The 15,010-nt window shown below is 36.7% G+C and overlaps 1 protein-coding gene across 1 annotated transcript in view; it reads right to left on the reverse strand.

Moving 5' to 3' along the window:
- Positions 1–15,010, reverse strand: part of LOC104536150 (contactin-5) — a gene marked incomplete at its 5' end in the record, with an annotated part of 38,111 nt that overhangs the window by 10,337 nt on the left and 12,764 nt on the right. The window contains 2 exons of the mRNA XM_010178695.1: positions 2,318–2,427; positions 13,558–13,792. Coding sequence (XP_010176997.1) covers positions 2,318–2,427; positions 13,558–13,792 — 345 coding nt within the window. The remainder of the gene's footprint in view (positions 1–2,317; positions 2,428–13,557; positions 13,793–15,010) is intronic.

Genomic DNA, 15,010 nt, shown 5'->3' on the forward strand with positions numbered 1-15,010 from the left:
TTATGCAGGAGAGCAGAATTTACTTGTCTGTTTATCGAGTAAGGGCTGCTCTGATCATAATTCTTCCTGAGAATGAGCACAGAAAAGAGCAAACTGCTCCTTGAAAGATTAATCTGTCAGAAAGCAGGCAAGAGAAATTCTGGCTAAATTAACAAAGAGGAAAAAGGATGTTGGGGAGAGAAAAAATTATTCTCCATAGATAAAAGAAGTACTCAGAAGGCTCCTTTAACTCCCTCGTGGGACAAGGTAAAAAGTGCAGTATTTTTATATTTCAATTTTTTGTTCTGTCAACTGCAGATATCTGGCTTGAAATATTTACTCTGTAGTCTTCATGCTAGAATTCTAAAATTGGTGTGCAGCACAGTGAAGACCCCAATTATTAATAAAGTTCAATGTTAATAACCCCTGCTGTATCAATAACAATTTCCAAATTCATTCTGAAGAAGTCCAATGAGAGACACACAGCAAGTGAGTGTTTCTGCTGGGGTCAGAGTATGCTGAACTCTGAAGGTCTAAACACTTGCCAAGTCAAGGAGACCACCTTTGATACAGAGAAAGCCCACTGTCCTATCTGTAATAGCTATCTATCTCTGGGACACATCTGTGGAGCTGAGAGAACTGTTATGTGACAAGCAGGTAAAACCAAAATACATTCAAGTTATGAAACAATAAGTTTCTAGGGCAATCATTTTCAATTTTAGAAAGAAAATCTATTTTTTTATTTTAAAATATGTAAAACAAAGGTAACAGAAGATTTTGAGAATCAATGTGATGGATGGAATGAGGATAAGAGTATAAAAGTATTAGGTATAATTTAAAATACATCTGAGAGGGAGTAACTAAACAGCCATCTTTCTGAAGAGAAAAATACAGGGTACGGTGAGTACATTATTTCAAAGGACAAAAGACTGGCCTGGAAATTGAAGACAAAGGTTAGTAACAAGTGGAATACTTCATTGTGGAGAGGGATAGCATTTGCAAGGTGAATATCATCTCTATCAGATACAGTTTTGTTCTCTCTATATAGCAGTTCTAAAGGTAAGATGGTTAGATATCACTTTTTCTGCATGAAGCTAGTCATGTGCAAAGGGGTAAAAACATATTTAACATAAGGAAGAGATGAAGACAAAATACAGTGAGAGAGAGCTGACAAAGAGTTTGCAGAGTTCAGCCTGGAGATGTATATGGGAGAGACCTGGACAAAGAGAGAGTCCTGAGGGGACAGCCATGGTCACAGAATGCTCAGACTGCACTGGATAACAATACAGGAGTATCTAACTATCAAGAGGCTACAGCAATTAGGTAAAAAAATGCTAACTGTGTCTAAGCTGTGGGGTAAATGTGCTGTCTTGGTCATGGCTGTCCAGCCTTAGGCTGTGCTGGAGAATGTGCTGGCTCTGGTGCTGCCCAGGTACATATGTTTTCTTCCTAAGGCTATCATTGATAGTCACCAGCCCCTAGATTTTGTCCAGAAATGCTGCCAGGGAAACACTGTGATAGCAGGTTACAAGATATCTTTGGACATCTGTATGATTAATATCTGCTCAGATCTACATGTTTAGCCTCTTTTCATTGTTACTGTGGAGAACCAGGAAGGAGCACTCTCTAAAGGACTACAGCAGGTCAAATAATCTGCACCCCAACATCAGTAAATTGAATCTAGCTGAGCTGTTTCATGAGGACCATCATAGCCTGAACTACAAGGTCAGGGTGTGTATAGCCCTAGATCTGATCAGTTCCTGGAGGTTTGGATTTTAAACTGGATACAAAGGTGTGAGAAGGTCTGTTGCCAGGGCCAGTTCTCTTTCCCAAGTCAGGATGGGCTGTCTCTAAGCAGAGCTTTATTTGTGGACTGTGCAGCTGCTGCTTCCCCTCCTGACATCTGACCTTTTATGATCTGCCCAGCAGATGTCCCTTGGCCACTGCGGGATGAGAGCACATGGATGGCAGGGGCTCTTTCCTTTCTCTGTGTTGATTGCTTTCAGTAAATAACAAGTTTGAACTGGTCACTTAGAGCTGGAAAGAGTCAATACTTAATCTTCCCCAGCCTGTGAAAGAGGCATGCTGGGTCACTTGCAGTTCTTTCAGCTCTTTTTGAAGTGCCAAAGAGATGCTATAAGAGCTGGTGTTGAACAGTTTTCAAGCACAAATAAATAAAAGATGTTCTGATGCTACAGCTGTGACCGTTGTTCTACAGCTAGTCATCTGTATGCTAAACTGAGCATAATTTCTATTGAAGTTTCACTACTGCACATGTTAACAGAATGCAATGCTAGCAAAAGCAACAAGACTTCTCATTATTATATTCTGTTCATACCTCAAATCCCTGTGGTCTTCCTAGACTTTCTTTAATATGTTTCCACGCAACAAGAATCTCTGATACAGACAAACTCGTAGCTTTGACATCGATGGGAGCAGCAGTGGGTTCTGTATCAAGAAAAATTGAAACAATAAACCTCCACTGTAACAGCTTGTATTTATCAAAAACACTCCATCTGAAACTGTCATTTACTTCCTTTATTCTACCTTAATACTCACAAGAAGGTATGACACTTATGGGGAACATGAAAAACTGAACAAGATGAAGAGATTATTATTTTTGTATTTCTTCATTTGTGTCATGCTACATCAATATCTCATCACTGATGATGGGCGCAGCAAACTGTGACAGAATCTCTTGTCTATGATTTAAAAAAAAAACCTTCAGTATTTGTAAATGTCTCCCCCTCCACACACACCTTTCATAGACCTTGATCAGCATAACTTCAGCAGTAAACGAGGCATTCATTCTCTTCCTGGCTTTTTAGTGCCTTCTGTCAGCTCAAGATGAGCGATACCTTGGCAGTGTGTTCAGCTAGTCCTTCTCCAGGGTTATACTGAATGAGAAGTGACCCAGAGCTGTAGTGAAATGCTATGTAAAATAATTTTTTAGGACTATGTTATGTTCTTGAAGGCAGCAGTGTTTGGGGCATGACATCTTTCAGCTGTGAAGCTTTTACTGTTTTAGGTCCAGGATGCACACTTTTCTAAAGAAGACATTAAGACCTGGGATTTGTCCCTCTGATTACTGGTGTTATCAGCTCTGGCCCTATGTCCCTGTTTCTATCCCCATGCTATTCATAGGACATTTTGTGGTCCTGACCTCCTGATTATCTGGAGCAGAGGGTCCTCCCTGCTCTCCAGCTGGGGTGGTCCTTCAGTGTTGCTAGGTTATGGTCAGGGTGCACACTGGAGGCTTAGGGCTGCAGGATGCTTTACGTATCACACCTGCCCAACAGTGTTGCCACAGGCATGTTTTACTTTGCACTTTCATACCATTGAACACTCTACAGAGGTCCAACTTCTTTCAGAGGTCCAGTTATTTCCATGGGAAGTTGGGTAAACGTGCATAAAGATCTGCCATGACAAGCGGTTGAGCTTCCCACCAATTTGAATCACCAGCTATTACACTGGGAGTGAAGAGTGTCCAAAAATTGTCACATATCAAACTGACACATGAGTTATGGAAATCTTTTGCTTTATTACCAAAATATTACTGAAAAATTGGTTAAGATAAACTGAGGAAATGAGGCTTGAACAGAGATAGAAGCATACAGAGGTGGCATTTCTCTACCATTCTGGTGCTGTTGCTCAGCAAAAGGGTGAATTCACATTCTTCTGCAGTTGCAGAGCTTGTGATTTCTTCCTTGGCCTAATGTTCCTCATTACATTTCTAATATGTTGATCTGCTCTTGAAGGGCAGGCAGAGGTCTTGGCTTTTATGATATAGGTAGGCACATCAAAGAAATTTCTAAAAAATTTATTTTTGGGTCTCATTTAACAGGGTTACAGAAAAGGAGTTTCCTTACAGAACAGCCTGAGTTAAAATAACACATTCTTCTTAGTGATCCAGCTGCCTTAGGAAGATGCCTCATATCAATCTTGAGTCATTAGCTAATCTCCTTAGTGCAAGAACTGTTCTGGCACTGCTGCCCTAGACTTTTTCTTTGACATGGATTGCAAGAATTTTTCATCATTTTTTATGTCAGATTTTTAATGTTTGCAGGTCTTTTTGATCTTCTTTTTTTATTTACTTCTAAAGAAAAGAAGCATTTCTGATGTGATGCAAAATAGTGTTCACCAACAATGAGTGTTACTAATAAGTATAAAGTGGAACTTTTCTGGTAACAAAAAATGAAAAAAGTATCCCCAGGAATAAGTGAAATGATCTTCTGAATTCAATACTTAATGAATTGTGCTATGAAGAAATATATTCCTCATAATATGATTTTCTGTTCAATAGTTACATCCTGCTTTCTATTTTATGTACTACTAAGATTTGTGTGGCAAAGCTATTTTCCAGTTTTTGTATTATTGAAGCAATTATCCTGTTGTCAGAAAAGATTGCAGTGGGATAAATAATTTGAGATGTACACAAAATGTTGGTTGGCAGCCTTTACATTTTCTATAAATGTAGAAATAATTTCCTCTTCATAGCATTCACTAGGGGTAGTTTATGTATTCCTCAGAACAGAAACAGAGAATATTTTCTGATATTTTAAAAAATTGTTTTCAACAAATGGGTTAGAAATGGTTTGGATTTTTTATGTGAAGAAAATGCATTTCTCACATATGAGAAATTATTCACAGCAGTTTCATTGATATTAGACATTGAGAATGTAAGTGATCAGTAAAAGAACAGAAATTATATATTTAGGAATAAGGTATATTATGACTATCTGAAAGTTTACGGAGACTAAATAGCATTTTTTATTGATTCAGATAATATGAGGATCATATAATTCCTGGTGTTATAATACAGTCTGTGGTCCACTCCATGTCATACTTTATTCTGGGCACCTGAAACTTTCCTGAGTTTTCCTATAATGGTCACTGCTGTTATAATCATATTTTTTTCATAATATCTTGGCATTATACTAAACCTATAGATGTCTGCCGGAGGTCACACTAATTGAAAGGAAGAAAAAGGACCTTAATGGTCTCTTTAATATTCCTTGATTGAATTAAAGATGAAGCACAGCAAGTTCTCAAAAGGTTGTGTGTGATGTCCAGAAAACATTGTCCTTCCATGTGCTGCAATCACACTTTAAGAAACCACATTAATTTGTAGGTCTTTCAGAAAGCTAAAAGAAAGCAGGAGAAGTAATTACACTAATTGCATTGATCTAAAGTTCAGAGAGGGAATCCTGAATTTTGATACTGGCAAGTAAGAGGAAGAACAGTTAGTTTCAGAGAAAGAAAGTTACTAGCCCTCATTGTGTTCTCCCTATTTATGACTGTAAAGTGATTTATTTTTCTGAAATATTAATTTTTAAGGATTAACATACAATCTAACTTAAAAAACAAACAAACAAATGGTCCAGGGGCCTGTTCATGTTTATGTTGTTTTAACTCTCCTGTGGAACAGAGCCTCAGCCAGGACTCTTCATCCAATCACTTTATATCCATTCACTTCATATTTTGAGTCCAGAAAGGATTTTTAAACTTTTCTAATTCAAAATCTGGGCTCTAATTTGAAGCTAAGAACCTAAGTCTGAGTAACTGCATTATGACTTCAATCAATTTCACATAGTTGAAATTTTGGGACTTCAGCTAGGACCTGCAAAAAATCTGCAAAAGAGATGTATCAAAAGGAAAATAATGAGGAATCATTCCTCTTGTGTCAACCTGTAGGTAAAGAAAATGGTAGCATTTACTTCCTTGCTGGAAATGGCCACAGGGATTATCTTCCAAATCAGGGGAGCTCCAGTAAACTGTTTCCATTCCTGGGAAAAAACAAGAGACATTATGCTTAGCTCCACATCTCAACATGCTTGATGTGTGTCCCTGGTTTGGGAACTCCACCAGATCTGTGGGGGTGTGGCTGCTTGCAGGATAAGACTTCCTTCAGAATCATGTGCTAGAAAGGGAAAAGATGTCTCATTTCCATAACACTAAAAATGAGGTGACTGATTGTTTCATGGACAGGCCCTTGGACTTCTCACTCTTCATCAAATCCTTTCTATTTTCACCTTTTGTCTGATGAGTGTCTTTGCAGAGGACTATAAAACAGAGAAAAACTAGGAGGATGAGGAAATAAGCTAGCAGTGAAGCAGCGATTAGGCCTACAGTGCTGACCTCTGCCCTGAACCTCTTTTATTTAGTGGTGAAATACCCTTACTTGTCAGGTAGAGCTGCTGAAGGCCATTCTTGTAGTGCTACTCTCCTGCACACTTGCTCATGGTATACATCCTGCTGTGGCTCTCTCTTCTCCATGGAATTACCCAAATTCATTACACAGTGGAGTAGTGTGTGGGAATAAGAAATTGCCTTATTCCACTAAGGCTTTACCAACTTGTTACCTACACACAGCTCACTCACCTTAGCATGCGAGTAAGTTGGACAAGGGGACTGGAAAAATTTGGGCTTTGCTAGATTAAAAGTTAGAGGAGTGTTGCCATCTTCATGAAAGTAAATGGTTCATTTCCACCAAGTGATGTGACAGACAGAGTTACCCTCAGCACATGAGGGGATGCGCCTATTATATTTGATTGCACATCTGACTTCCCATGGGGGCTAGTGGTCTTAATCAAGGAAATGCTTAATAAACTCTTATACTGTGATTTCATCCTTTAAAAAATCAGTGGAGACAGGTTTAGCTGAACTTTTACAAGATCTCATCCAGCTGGAGCAGCTGGCAGAAACAGGAAATAAACCACTGTCTTTTACTGCTAGTATGCCAATTCAGGTACACCTAGACCACAAGGAGCTCAGCTTTAGCTGTGAAATGAACCACAAGACTGTCCTGTTTTCACTGTATGCAGTGATCAAGGGCTTTACCAGTTTATTTTACTTAGGTGCAGAAGTTGGGGGGATTGAAAACCAGACCAGCTGACCCCAAGATGGCCAAGAAAATTGATCCATACTATAAATGTCATGCTCACCATAAGTTGGGGGATTTTCTGGGAACAGTCCTCTTTTCTTGATGAAACCCCCGCATTAGGAGGGTTATACTCCTGAGGCCTACAATCTGTTTCTATTTCAACCAATAAGACTCCTTTCTTTTTCCTGATTCCCCTCCCTGACTGGGAAGGAGTCATCAGGTGATAGAACGACTGCCTAAATGATGTAAAGGACTTCATGAATGTAAGATTTTAATTAAAGTCATGGAGGCTGTATTTAAAAGTGTTCAGTTTCATATTCTTTCCTCTAAATGAAAAAAAAAAAGTGTAATTTATTTCTTTGTTTATATAAGGGCTTAAGGTGAAAAGCAAGGGGAGATAGGCTTAACCAATGGCCCTTTACTTTTCTGACAACTGAGAGATTTGCTTCTCCATTGGCTTAATGAATTAGCACAAATTCATACAAAGTAAGAACATAAGCTCTGTACATTATCATGACATCCTGTATGTATTATAGATGTGCATCTGGGGTCCCTCAGGAGGTTTTAAACAGCAAGACTGAGAGTCTTCAGACTTTATCTTGTACTGCTTAGGGCTCTCTTTTTCATATCTAGAAGTTTTTAGTAGTATTCACTACACTGTTTATCAAAATTATAGAATTTTCAATTTTTGGGAAGATAATTTTGTCAGGTGCCTGAAGGAGAAGATAGATACTGAAACTAACAGAACTGATTCTGCATCTCCCATTGTGACAATCATTAAAAAAAAACATTTACAAAAAGATCTAACTCATCTTGAAACCAGTTGGGTTCTCTATTTCTACCAGCAGCTTATTCCTATCTTGTTTTATATTCTCACCTATTTCTTTATTAATTATATTCTAATTAATATTTATTCTTCTATACTTGTAAACTAAACAGGGACAGGAAGACAAGGCATCAGCCAGAGCACAGATATACAGTTGTCCATACCATTAAATAGTTAGCATGATCTGTGGTACTCTGGCCAATTAGTGCTGCCCCAGAATATGTCCAGGAATGTGCTGGTGCCTGATCAGGGATGGTTTCCAGGAGATGTATGAATGCAGCCACAGTATGGAGAGTGGCAGCATTCAAGTGTGCAGATGTGAACTCTTTTTGACCAGTTTTCTTCAAGGATAAAGAATAGCTGGTTTATTTGCTACAGAGATGATGTTACATCATTGTCCTTTACCTTTAAAAACTTTTCACCATCCTGATGATTTTCCTGATTGCAGACAACATCTGATACAAACTCAGCCTTTTTTCTACTAGGCCAAAAGAAACAAGCTTTTCTAGTTTCTACTCATTTCCTGTTAGCCCTTTGAACCTGTTGAGTTCTTTGTTGAGCATGTGCAACCAGAAATGTAGATATTATTTTAGCAAAGCTTTATGATATTTTTATCAGAATGATGCCCTGATACAAATGATAACATCTGAATCTCTCTTGTGCATAGGTTCTAGCTATCAGGTTCTCATTTTGTAATGGACTGGCTTGTTAATATACCTTATGTATGTGACCTAGCACTTCTATGTCATTCTTGTTTCTTTTCCTTTAGTCCTGTAATTCACATTTCTCCTGTGTATTGTTTCCCTGTATCGACAGTGTATTCTGAAATTGTAGTAACAGCAATATCACAACCAGCTCTTCTATTAGCTTTATGAATATCAAATGTGTAGGATCTAAGACTGACCCTGAAGAAATTCTGCCAGTAGTCTTCTAAGCTTACTGCAAGTCTGATGGTAAAGGTATTTTTTTCCTGCACTTACGTAGAACTATTTTTTTTCTTGATAGATTAACTAAAATTTATTTTTGCCAACTGTTCTTTTTTCCCATTATTTTAAGATGGAAAAGATATTGACCCAGGTCCTTGAGCATATAAAGGAGACTAGCTCTCACCATCCATGGCAGTCATGAATAGAAAAACAGATTAAATTTCATTTGCTACATATTTGAACAGCAAATTCTGCAATTTCTTAAATCAGAAATTTCTGAGCACTTGAAAATAACAAATTTTCACTAAAAATGTAAAAATTCGCAGACTTTCACATTCATCCTGCCTATGTTATCTATTAAAAATAAATGATAAAGTATTTCATTATCATTGGTCCATTCCTTGATTACCTTTAATATCAATATCTTGTTTATTTCACATTTTTTCCTGCTCTATATACTTTCCTAACTTTTAAAAATTCTTTTTACACCTTAATTTTTTGGTGACTGTTTTGTTATTCTTACCTTTTCCATTATTTGGATTTTATTATGTATGCTTTTTATTTATTCTGAATATCTTTCAGTGGGTACGTCCCTGGATCCTCAGATGTAACATATACTGACTTAGAAACGTACAATTTCCTGCAATATAAACTTTGGGCAGATGTTATACCTTCGGCTCAGAGACATTCCAAAACACATTCATTTCTAGACTGAACTGCTAATTCCAGCTTATTAAATAATTTCCTGCTATTTAATGATAACTTGTTCCACTGTTATTTGATATGATCAGCTTTTCTATAGTGTCTTAATTATTAATCAAAACAAGACTATAGTACTATTATTTCTTCACAGTTAGTCACTAGTGGATAAAGAATCTGCTAATTATCACAGCTGGAACACAAGGTCATTAGTGGTATTTACTATCCAAACTACTTTGAGCAGCTAAATTCTCTCATAAATAACTGAGTTCTGTAATATTTATCTAAAATTAGAAAGGTTTTTCTCAGCATCCAAGTTTATCAGGAACACCAGCAACTGACCTCTAATTCAGCTTCCAGTTTCTTTAATTGTTCTTTTCTGAAATGACATGGAAACCAAGGATGTTCTTTTGTATCCAAGCATTGATTTTGTATTTCCTCGCATAATCAACATGTTATGACATCCAATCATTTTTACTTTTATTTTGTCTTCCCTATGTTGCTCATGCTTCGTCTAGTCATGCTTGTTAAAGCAAGCCTACCTGACTGTCACTCTTATCAGTGCACCCTTTACTGTTTTCTTGCATTCATACCTTTATGCAGTCATATTTCCTTCTTCATTGCTGTATTTCATATTTTCCCATTTTTCCTCTTCCAGTGAATTAAAACTACATATTAATATTACATATGATTTACCTGGTACTGAAAGCTTGTATCAGTAGTCTCAACATTCTTAGCCCCTTAATATTTAAGTGGAGTGTAGTCATCAAGAAAAATCTCCAAAGAATATATAAATGTTAAAACAAACAATGCTTAATGCTGCTTTTGTTCATTGTTTTATTTTCAGTATCTTGTGCCTTTACAATTTTTATTCTCTATGGATCAAAGTCACCTGTGCTTGCACTGAAGTTCAGTGCTTTGTTTTAGTGTGTTCTAGCATGAATCTGATAGCATTATTTTCCTGGCAGAAAGTTCAGTCATAAGGTTTCTCCCTGCTCCTTTTCAGCCTCAGGCCTGCACATCGCAACCTTTCTTCTGGCAGGCAGTCTAACTTGCTTTGCTTTCTATGCTCTGGTGTCCCTTTCTTTTATTAAAGGGTTCCTTTATGAAAGGTTCAGGCTTGTCTTTCTCTGGTGCTGGACCGTGTCTATTGTGACCTGTTCTGCCTTCTTATTGAAGATAATTGTGCATCTTATTTTGTATCCTGCATCTTCTGTGTAACATCCTCATTCCCTCTTCAGAACTGGTCCCTGACTCTCATAATCTCTTTTATATCACTGAAACATCCATGCTTTCTTTTTCTTCTCTCCTTGACTGTTTGCTTTCTTCCTTTCCTAAGGTCTCCAGGAAAAACACCTCCTTCAAACTTTTCTACTGCATTAAGCCATTTTTCCAAGAGGGTGTCATCTAGTTTTTTTTCCTCCTGGGTTATCTAGCTATTTTTGTACAAACTTTTATCTGCTTCTCCATTCTATTCTTTATTTTTCATTACATTCATCTGTATCTTTATTTAGCTCCTGGATAGTCTCTCCCATGAGCTATATCCTGGTGATGTTTCATATGAAATCAAAAGGCCAATGAAGGACAAGAAATGTCTTAAAACATCTATAGCCAGCCAGGCTTTTTCCTCCCTTCAACTTTGGGTTATCCCCATCATTGATCCCTCAATAACCATTGGTATAATGATTTTCTAAGTACCTGACTTAGAGAGAGAGATAAAAGGATTAGGCCCTCCAGGTACTTATGAAAAAGCTCTCAGCATTTTGCTCATGTTTTCTGAGATTCTTTTGTCACTGGAAGGTTGTTTTTTAAGCCTTTTGCTTCAGTCAGAGACACTTTATGTAATCAGAAGGCAGTCAGTTGTGTTCACAGAGGGGGACACCTTACTCAGTACCACCTGCAAAGCTGCTTGCTTAGGCACTACTCAGACAAAAATGGCTTCTGAATGTAGCTAAAACATGCAGTCACAGTCATACAGAAAAGAAAGATGCCTTCATTATTAATAAATGAGAAATTTCTTCCTGGTCCAGAACCTGTCCTACACAAACTCTCATTTTTTTCCTGTGTGCTTATCAGAGGCAACAGATTTTAAACTTCCTTCAATAAATCTGTTATGCCAGTAAACAATTATAGATCCATCTGTAGATGTGGGGAACCTTTTAATATGTAACATAAAGTTTTTTTAACTTTTAATAATTTTATCCTAGGCCTTTATTCTAGATGTTTGCAGAGCAGTGAACTGAATCTGTGATGAAAAGCAAGTAAGCTGAGGGTTTGCTAGATCAGCCCTAGGACCCCAATATATTGTACTGTCAATCCTTATTTAATATCTCCTCTTCAATAGAAATCCTTGTGAAAATGTGCCTTCAGTTGTTTAGCTCCTTAAGTGTAAAAGTCCATGCTGCTTTCAAAATCAGTTCTCCCTTTTTCATAGCAAACTGAAATGGCTATTATCCTGTCTCCATATTACCCAGAACTTAGCTGTGATACTCCGTTTTGTTATTCCTTTAAATTTTCAGTATATCACCTAGGGTTGTTCTGGATAAAAGCTTTTTATAAATTAATTTTGCACTTTGTTGTCACGGCATCCTATATTTTTTCCTCAAACGTAAGTCCTTTAAAGTATTTAGCCCCATAGAATTCCTCTTACCAAAGAAAAGTCTGATGTACAGAGACATACAGAGACTGAATTAGGAAAACTATGATGGCTAAGTACTTTCAAGTAACTGAATTATAATCAGAAAAGTTGGTTTCTGGAGATAGTCTCTGGGAGCATAGAAATGAAGTTAATTTTAATAATTTTATTAAGGTCATTTGTAAAGTTCATATTTTAAAAGGAATGTTAGAAAAATTAATTTATAGACTACTTATTACAATTCAGCATTCAGCTTTTGTTAAAATAGATTTTCCTATTTTAAATAAAAATCCATTAAGGTTTTGCTTCCCTTCTCTTCCCTTGCAAAACTATTTTTGTTGAACTTTCTGATTAGAGAATGAAATTGTTAAATAATAAAGACATCACCATCAGCCTCACAGCATCATTTTCCATTAAGGAATGGGGAAGTTCAATGTAAAAATCTCCAAGTTGTACTGGGTAATTTTTAAATTTTAAAATTGAATTGTTTTAATAATGATATGAATACTTGGTAATGCTGAACAGTAGAATAAAAACAAATTACTGGAACTATTTTTAGCAAAAACAGCATTTCCAACCTCTATAATTACTGTGAGAGAATAGTAGTAGATAATCTTTGCTACATCATGGCTTTAAAATTACACATTTATTGTGGGCTAATATGGAATAGCATTTAATGTTTTCCAGCTTCACATGAAATACAATTATCTTCACATTACATTTTTGTAGAGATTGTAAGAAATTCCTTCCATCTGTATGAGGGCTGTACTTATTTTATGCTCTTAACAGGAGACAGTGACATAACTCAAAGACAGTATAGTAAAGACCTGAAGCATATTACTTTCAGTAATGGAGCTGCTCAAAATATTATTCTGGATAACATTTATTTACCTTTTGTGTGTATGGAAATTTCCATACACTGGCTCCTGTCAATACAGAAAAACTCATTTTACTAGTACAAATTTCTCAAAATACTGTTGAGAGAGTTGACGTAGCAATTTTCCAGAAATATTTTTCATTTTTTCTTCTGGAACTATTAATATAATTCACATTGAATATTTGGACATTAACATAAATTCAGAAATTTTGTATTAATGAAGTAAAAGAGAGAGTAAATAATAGGAAAAATAAAGAACAAAATTGCTTTCTGTGCACTTTTAGTATCCATTAACCAGGAAAAGAACATTCATAAGTGGATTTATTTAGTCTTTGAGTTGTTGCCTGATTAGCTCATCAAAAAAGTATCATGAACCTCAGAAACATTAGAAAGTATCAACCTTTCTTTGTTTATTGTTAGAGGAGGCCAGCTTAAAGTTGAGACTACAAATTTCATATTAGAGATTATTAGGGATGAACCTTCATTAAGAGATTTTTTTTGGTTAGGGTTGATGTGGCTTGAAGTCTATTCCTAAACTTTGTCACATGCTTCTGAGTAACCTTGGACAGTTAGTTCACCTCCTTCTCTGCAAAGCATGTTTAATCTTACTTACCACTTCTGCAAAGAACTTTGAAGTTTAAGATTGCGAAAGCATGCTGTAATAAGACACATCATATAAAAACTAGCTTAATATAATTCATAATATACAAGTTAACTTTATGTTGAACTGACCTCCTTCAGCTGAACAGATGACCACAATAGAGCTGAAGGGGCCATCTCCTTTGTTATTATAAACACCAACTTTCACCTCAAAAGGAGTCAGAGGTGGCACACTTTCATCTCTGTAGATGAACTTTGAGGCATCTGAAGATGTGACCATTTTTTCCTTCCAGCCACGTGTTCCATTGGGTCTGAAGGCTACAATATAACCAAATCCTTCTCCGTTCTGAAATTCTTCTGACACTGGCTAAAAAATAAAGTTCAGATAATGATGAGATGTGGTTTTACTAATTTCACAGAATCATAGAATGTTAGGAATTGGAAGAGACCTTGAAAAACCATCTAGTCCAACCCCCCTGCCAGAGCATGATCACCTAGACTAGGTCACACAGAAAAACAGCAGTTGTTCAGTGATTGACCATAATCTGGCTGCTTGAGTAAGAGTCATCCCTTACAGTTGCATTATAGGAATTTACCTATCAAGGCTGGGAACACACATGGAGAAGTGCTTTTGAAGGGGAACCTTGTAAGAGTTTCTTCACCTAGTTAGGTCACTGGATTGAATAAACTCTTGGACTCAGAAAGATTTTTTTCTTCTTTATATGCCACTTAATGCTTTAACTTAACTATTAGTGGAATAGTCCCTTCTAGTGAGCTTGTTAAAAATACAGAGAAACATATTGTTAAGGGGTCTTAAAATACAGTGTGAGCAAGACTTACTACAGTGGCACTCTCTTGGGTTCTAGGTGCCACCTCGTCTAATTTCTGTATCTAAATATGGTGTCAGGTCTTACGGATTTAAGTTTAGGGTTCAATTTGAGACTTATGATACAATGTAATAAATCTAGTTATTCTAACTGTCAAAATGAGTCTTGGTGAAAAAAAAATCTCATTTGCTTTTTTCTTCTCAGAATATCTGTGAAATTATCCACCTAAATTGAGACACATCTGCCATAAGCAGGCAGTCAGCAAAGGGATTTATCTGTTGAGAGGCTGAGCACTGCAAATGCTAAATCTTATATGTCCAGCTCAAGGAATGGAATTTTACATGCTAATTTACTGCCTACATTTCTTATGAAGCCATTGGACTAGTATAGGAATTGGGTTATGTTTAACGGCTGTCAGCACATTAGGCTTATTGGAAATGCTAAAAAAGGGTGTCTAAACTCCCTCTCTTGAAGTGTCCATCTTAGATCTACAGTTAATGAGCGTATGAACCAGAGAATGGGCACAGGGATCACTGAATCCCCTCCCCTCCACATTGCAAGTGAATGTTTCATCACCGGGCACCTTAGCTGCAGACACCATTTTCTACCCATTCTTCTGAACCTGTGCACCGCACATCCAAGAAAAGAAAAATAGTCATGACTCCACAGGTAGAGGAGGCAAAAACAAGACAGACTTTTTAATCTAGTGATTTGAGTTGGAAAAAAGGAGCCTTTTGTCTCTTTGTAATGCTTAGGGA

The sequence above is a fragment of the Mesitornis unicolor genome, unplaced genomic scaffold (assembly GCF_000695765.1).
Source record: "Mesitornis unicolor isolate BGI_N332 unplaced genomic scaffold, ASM69576v1 scaffold21612, whole genome shotgun sequence".
Lineage (NCBI taxonomy): Eukaryota > Metazoa > Chordata > Aves > Mesitornithiformes > Mesitornithidae > Mesitornis > Mesitornis unicolor.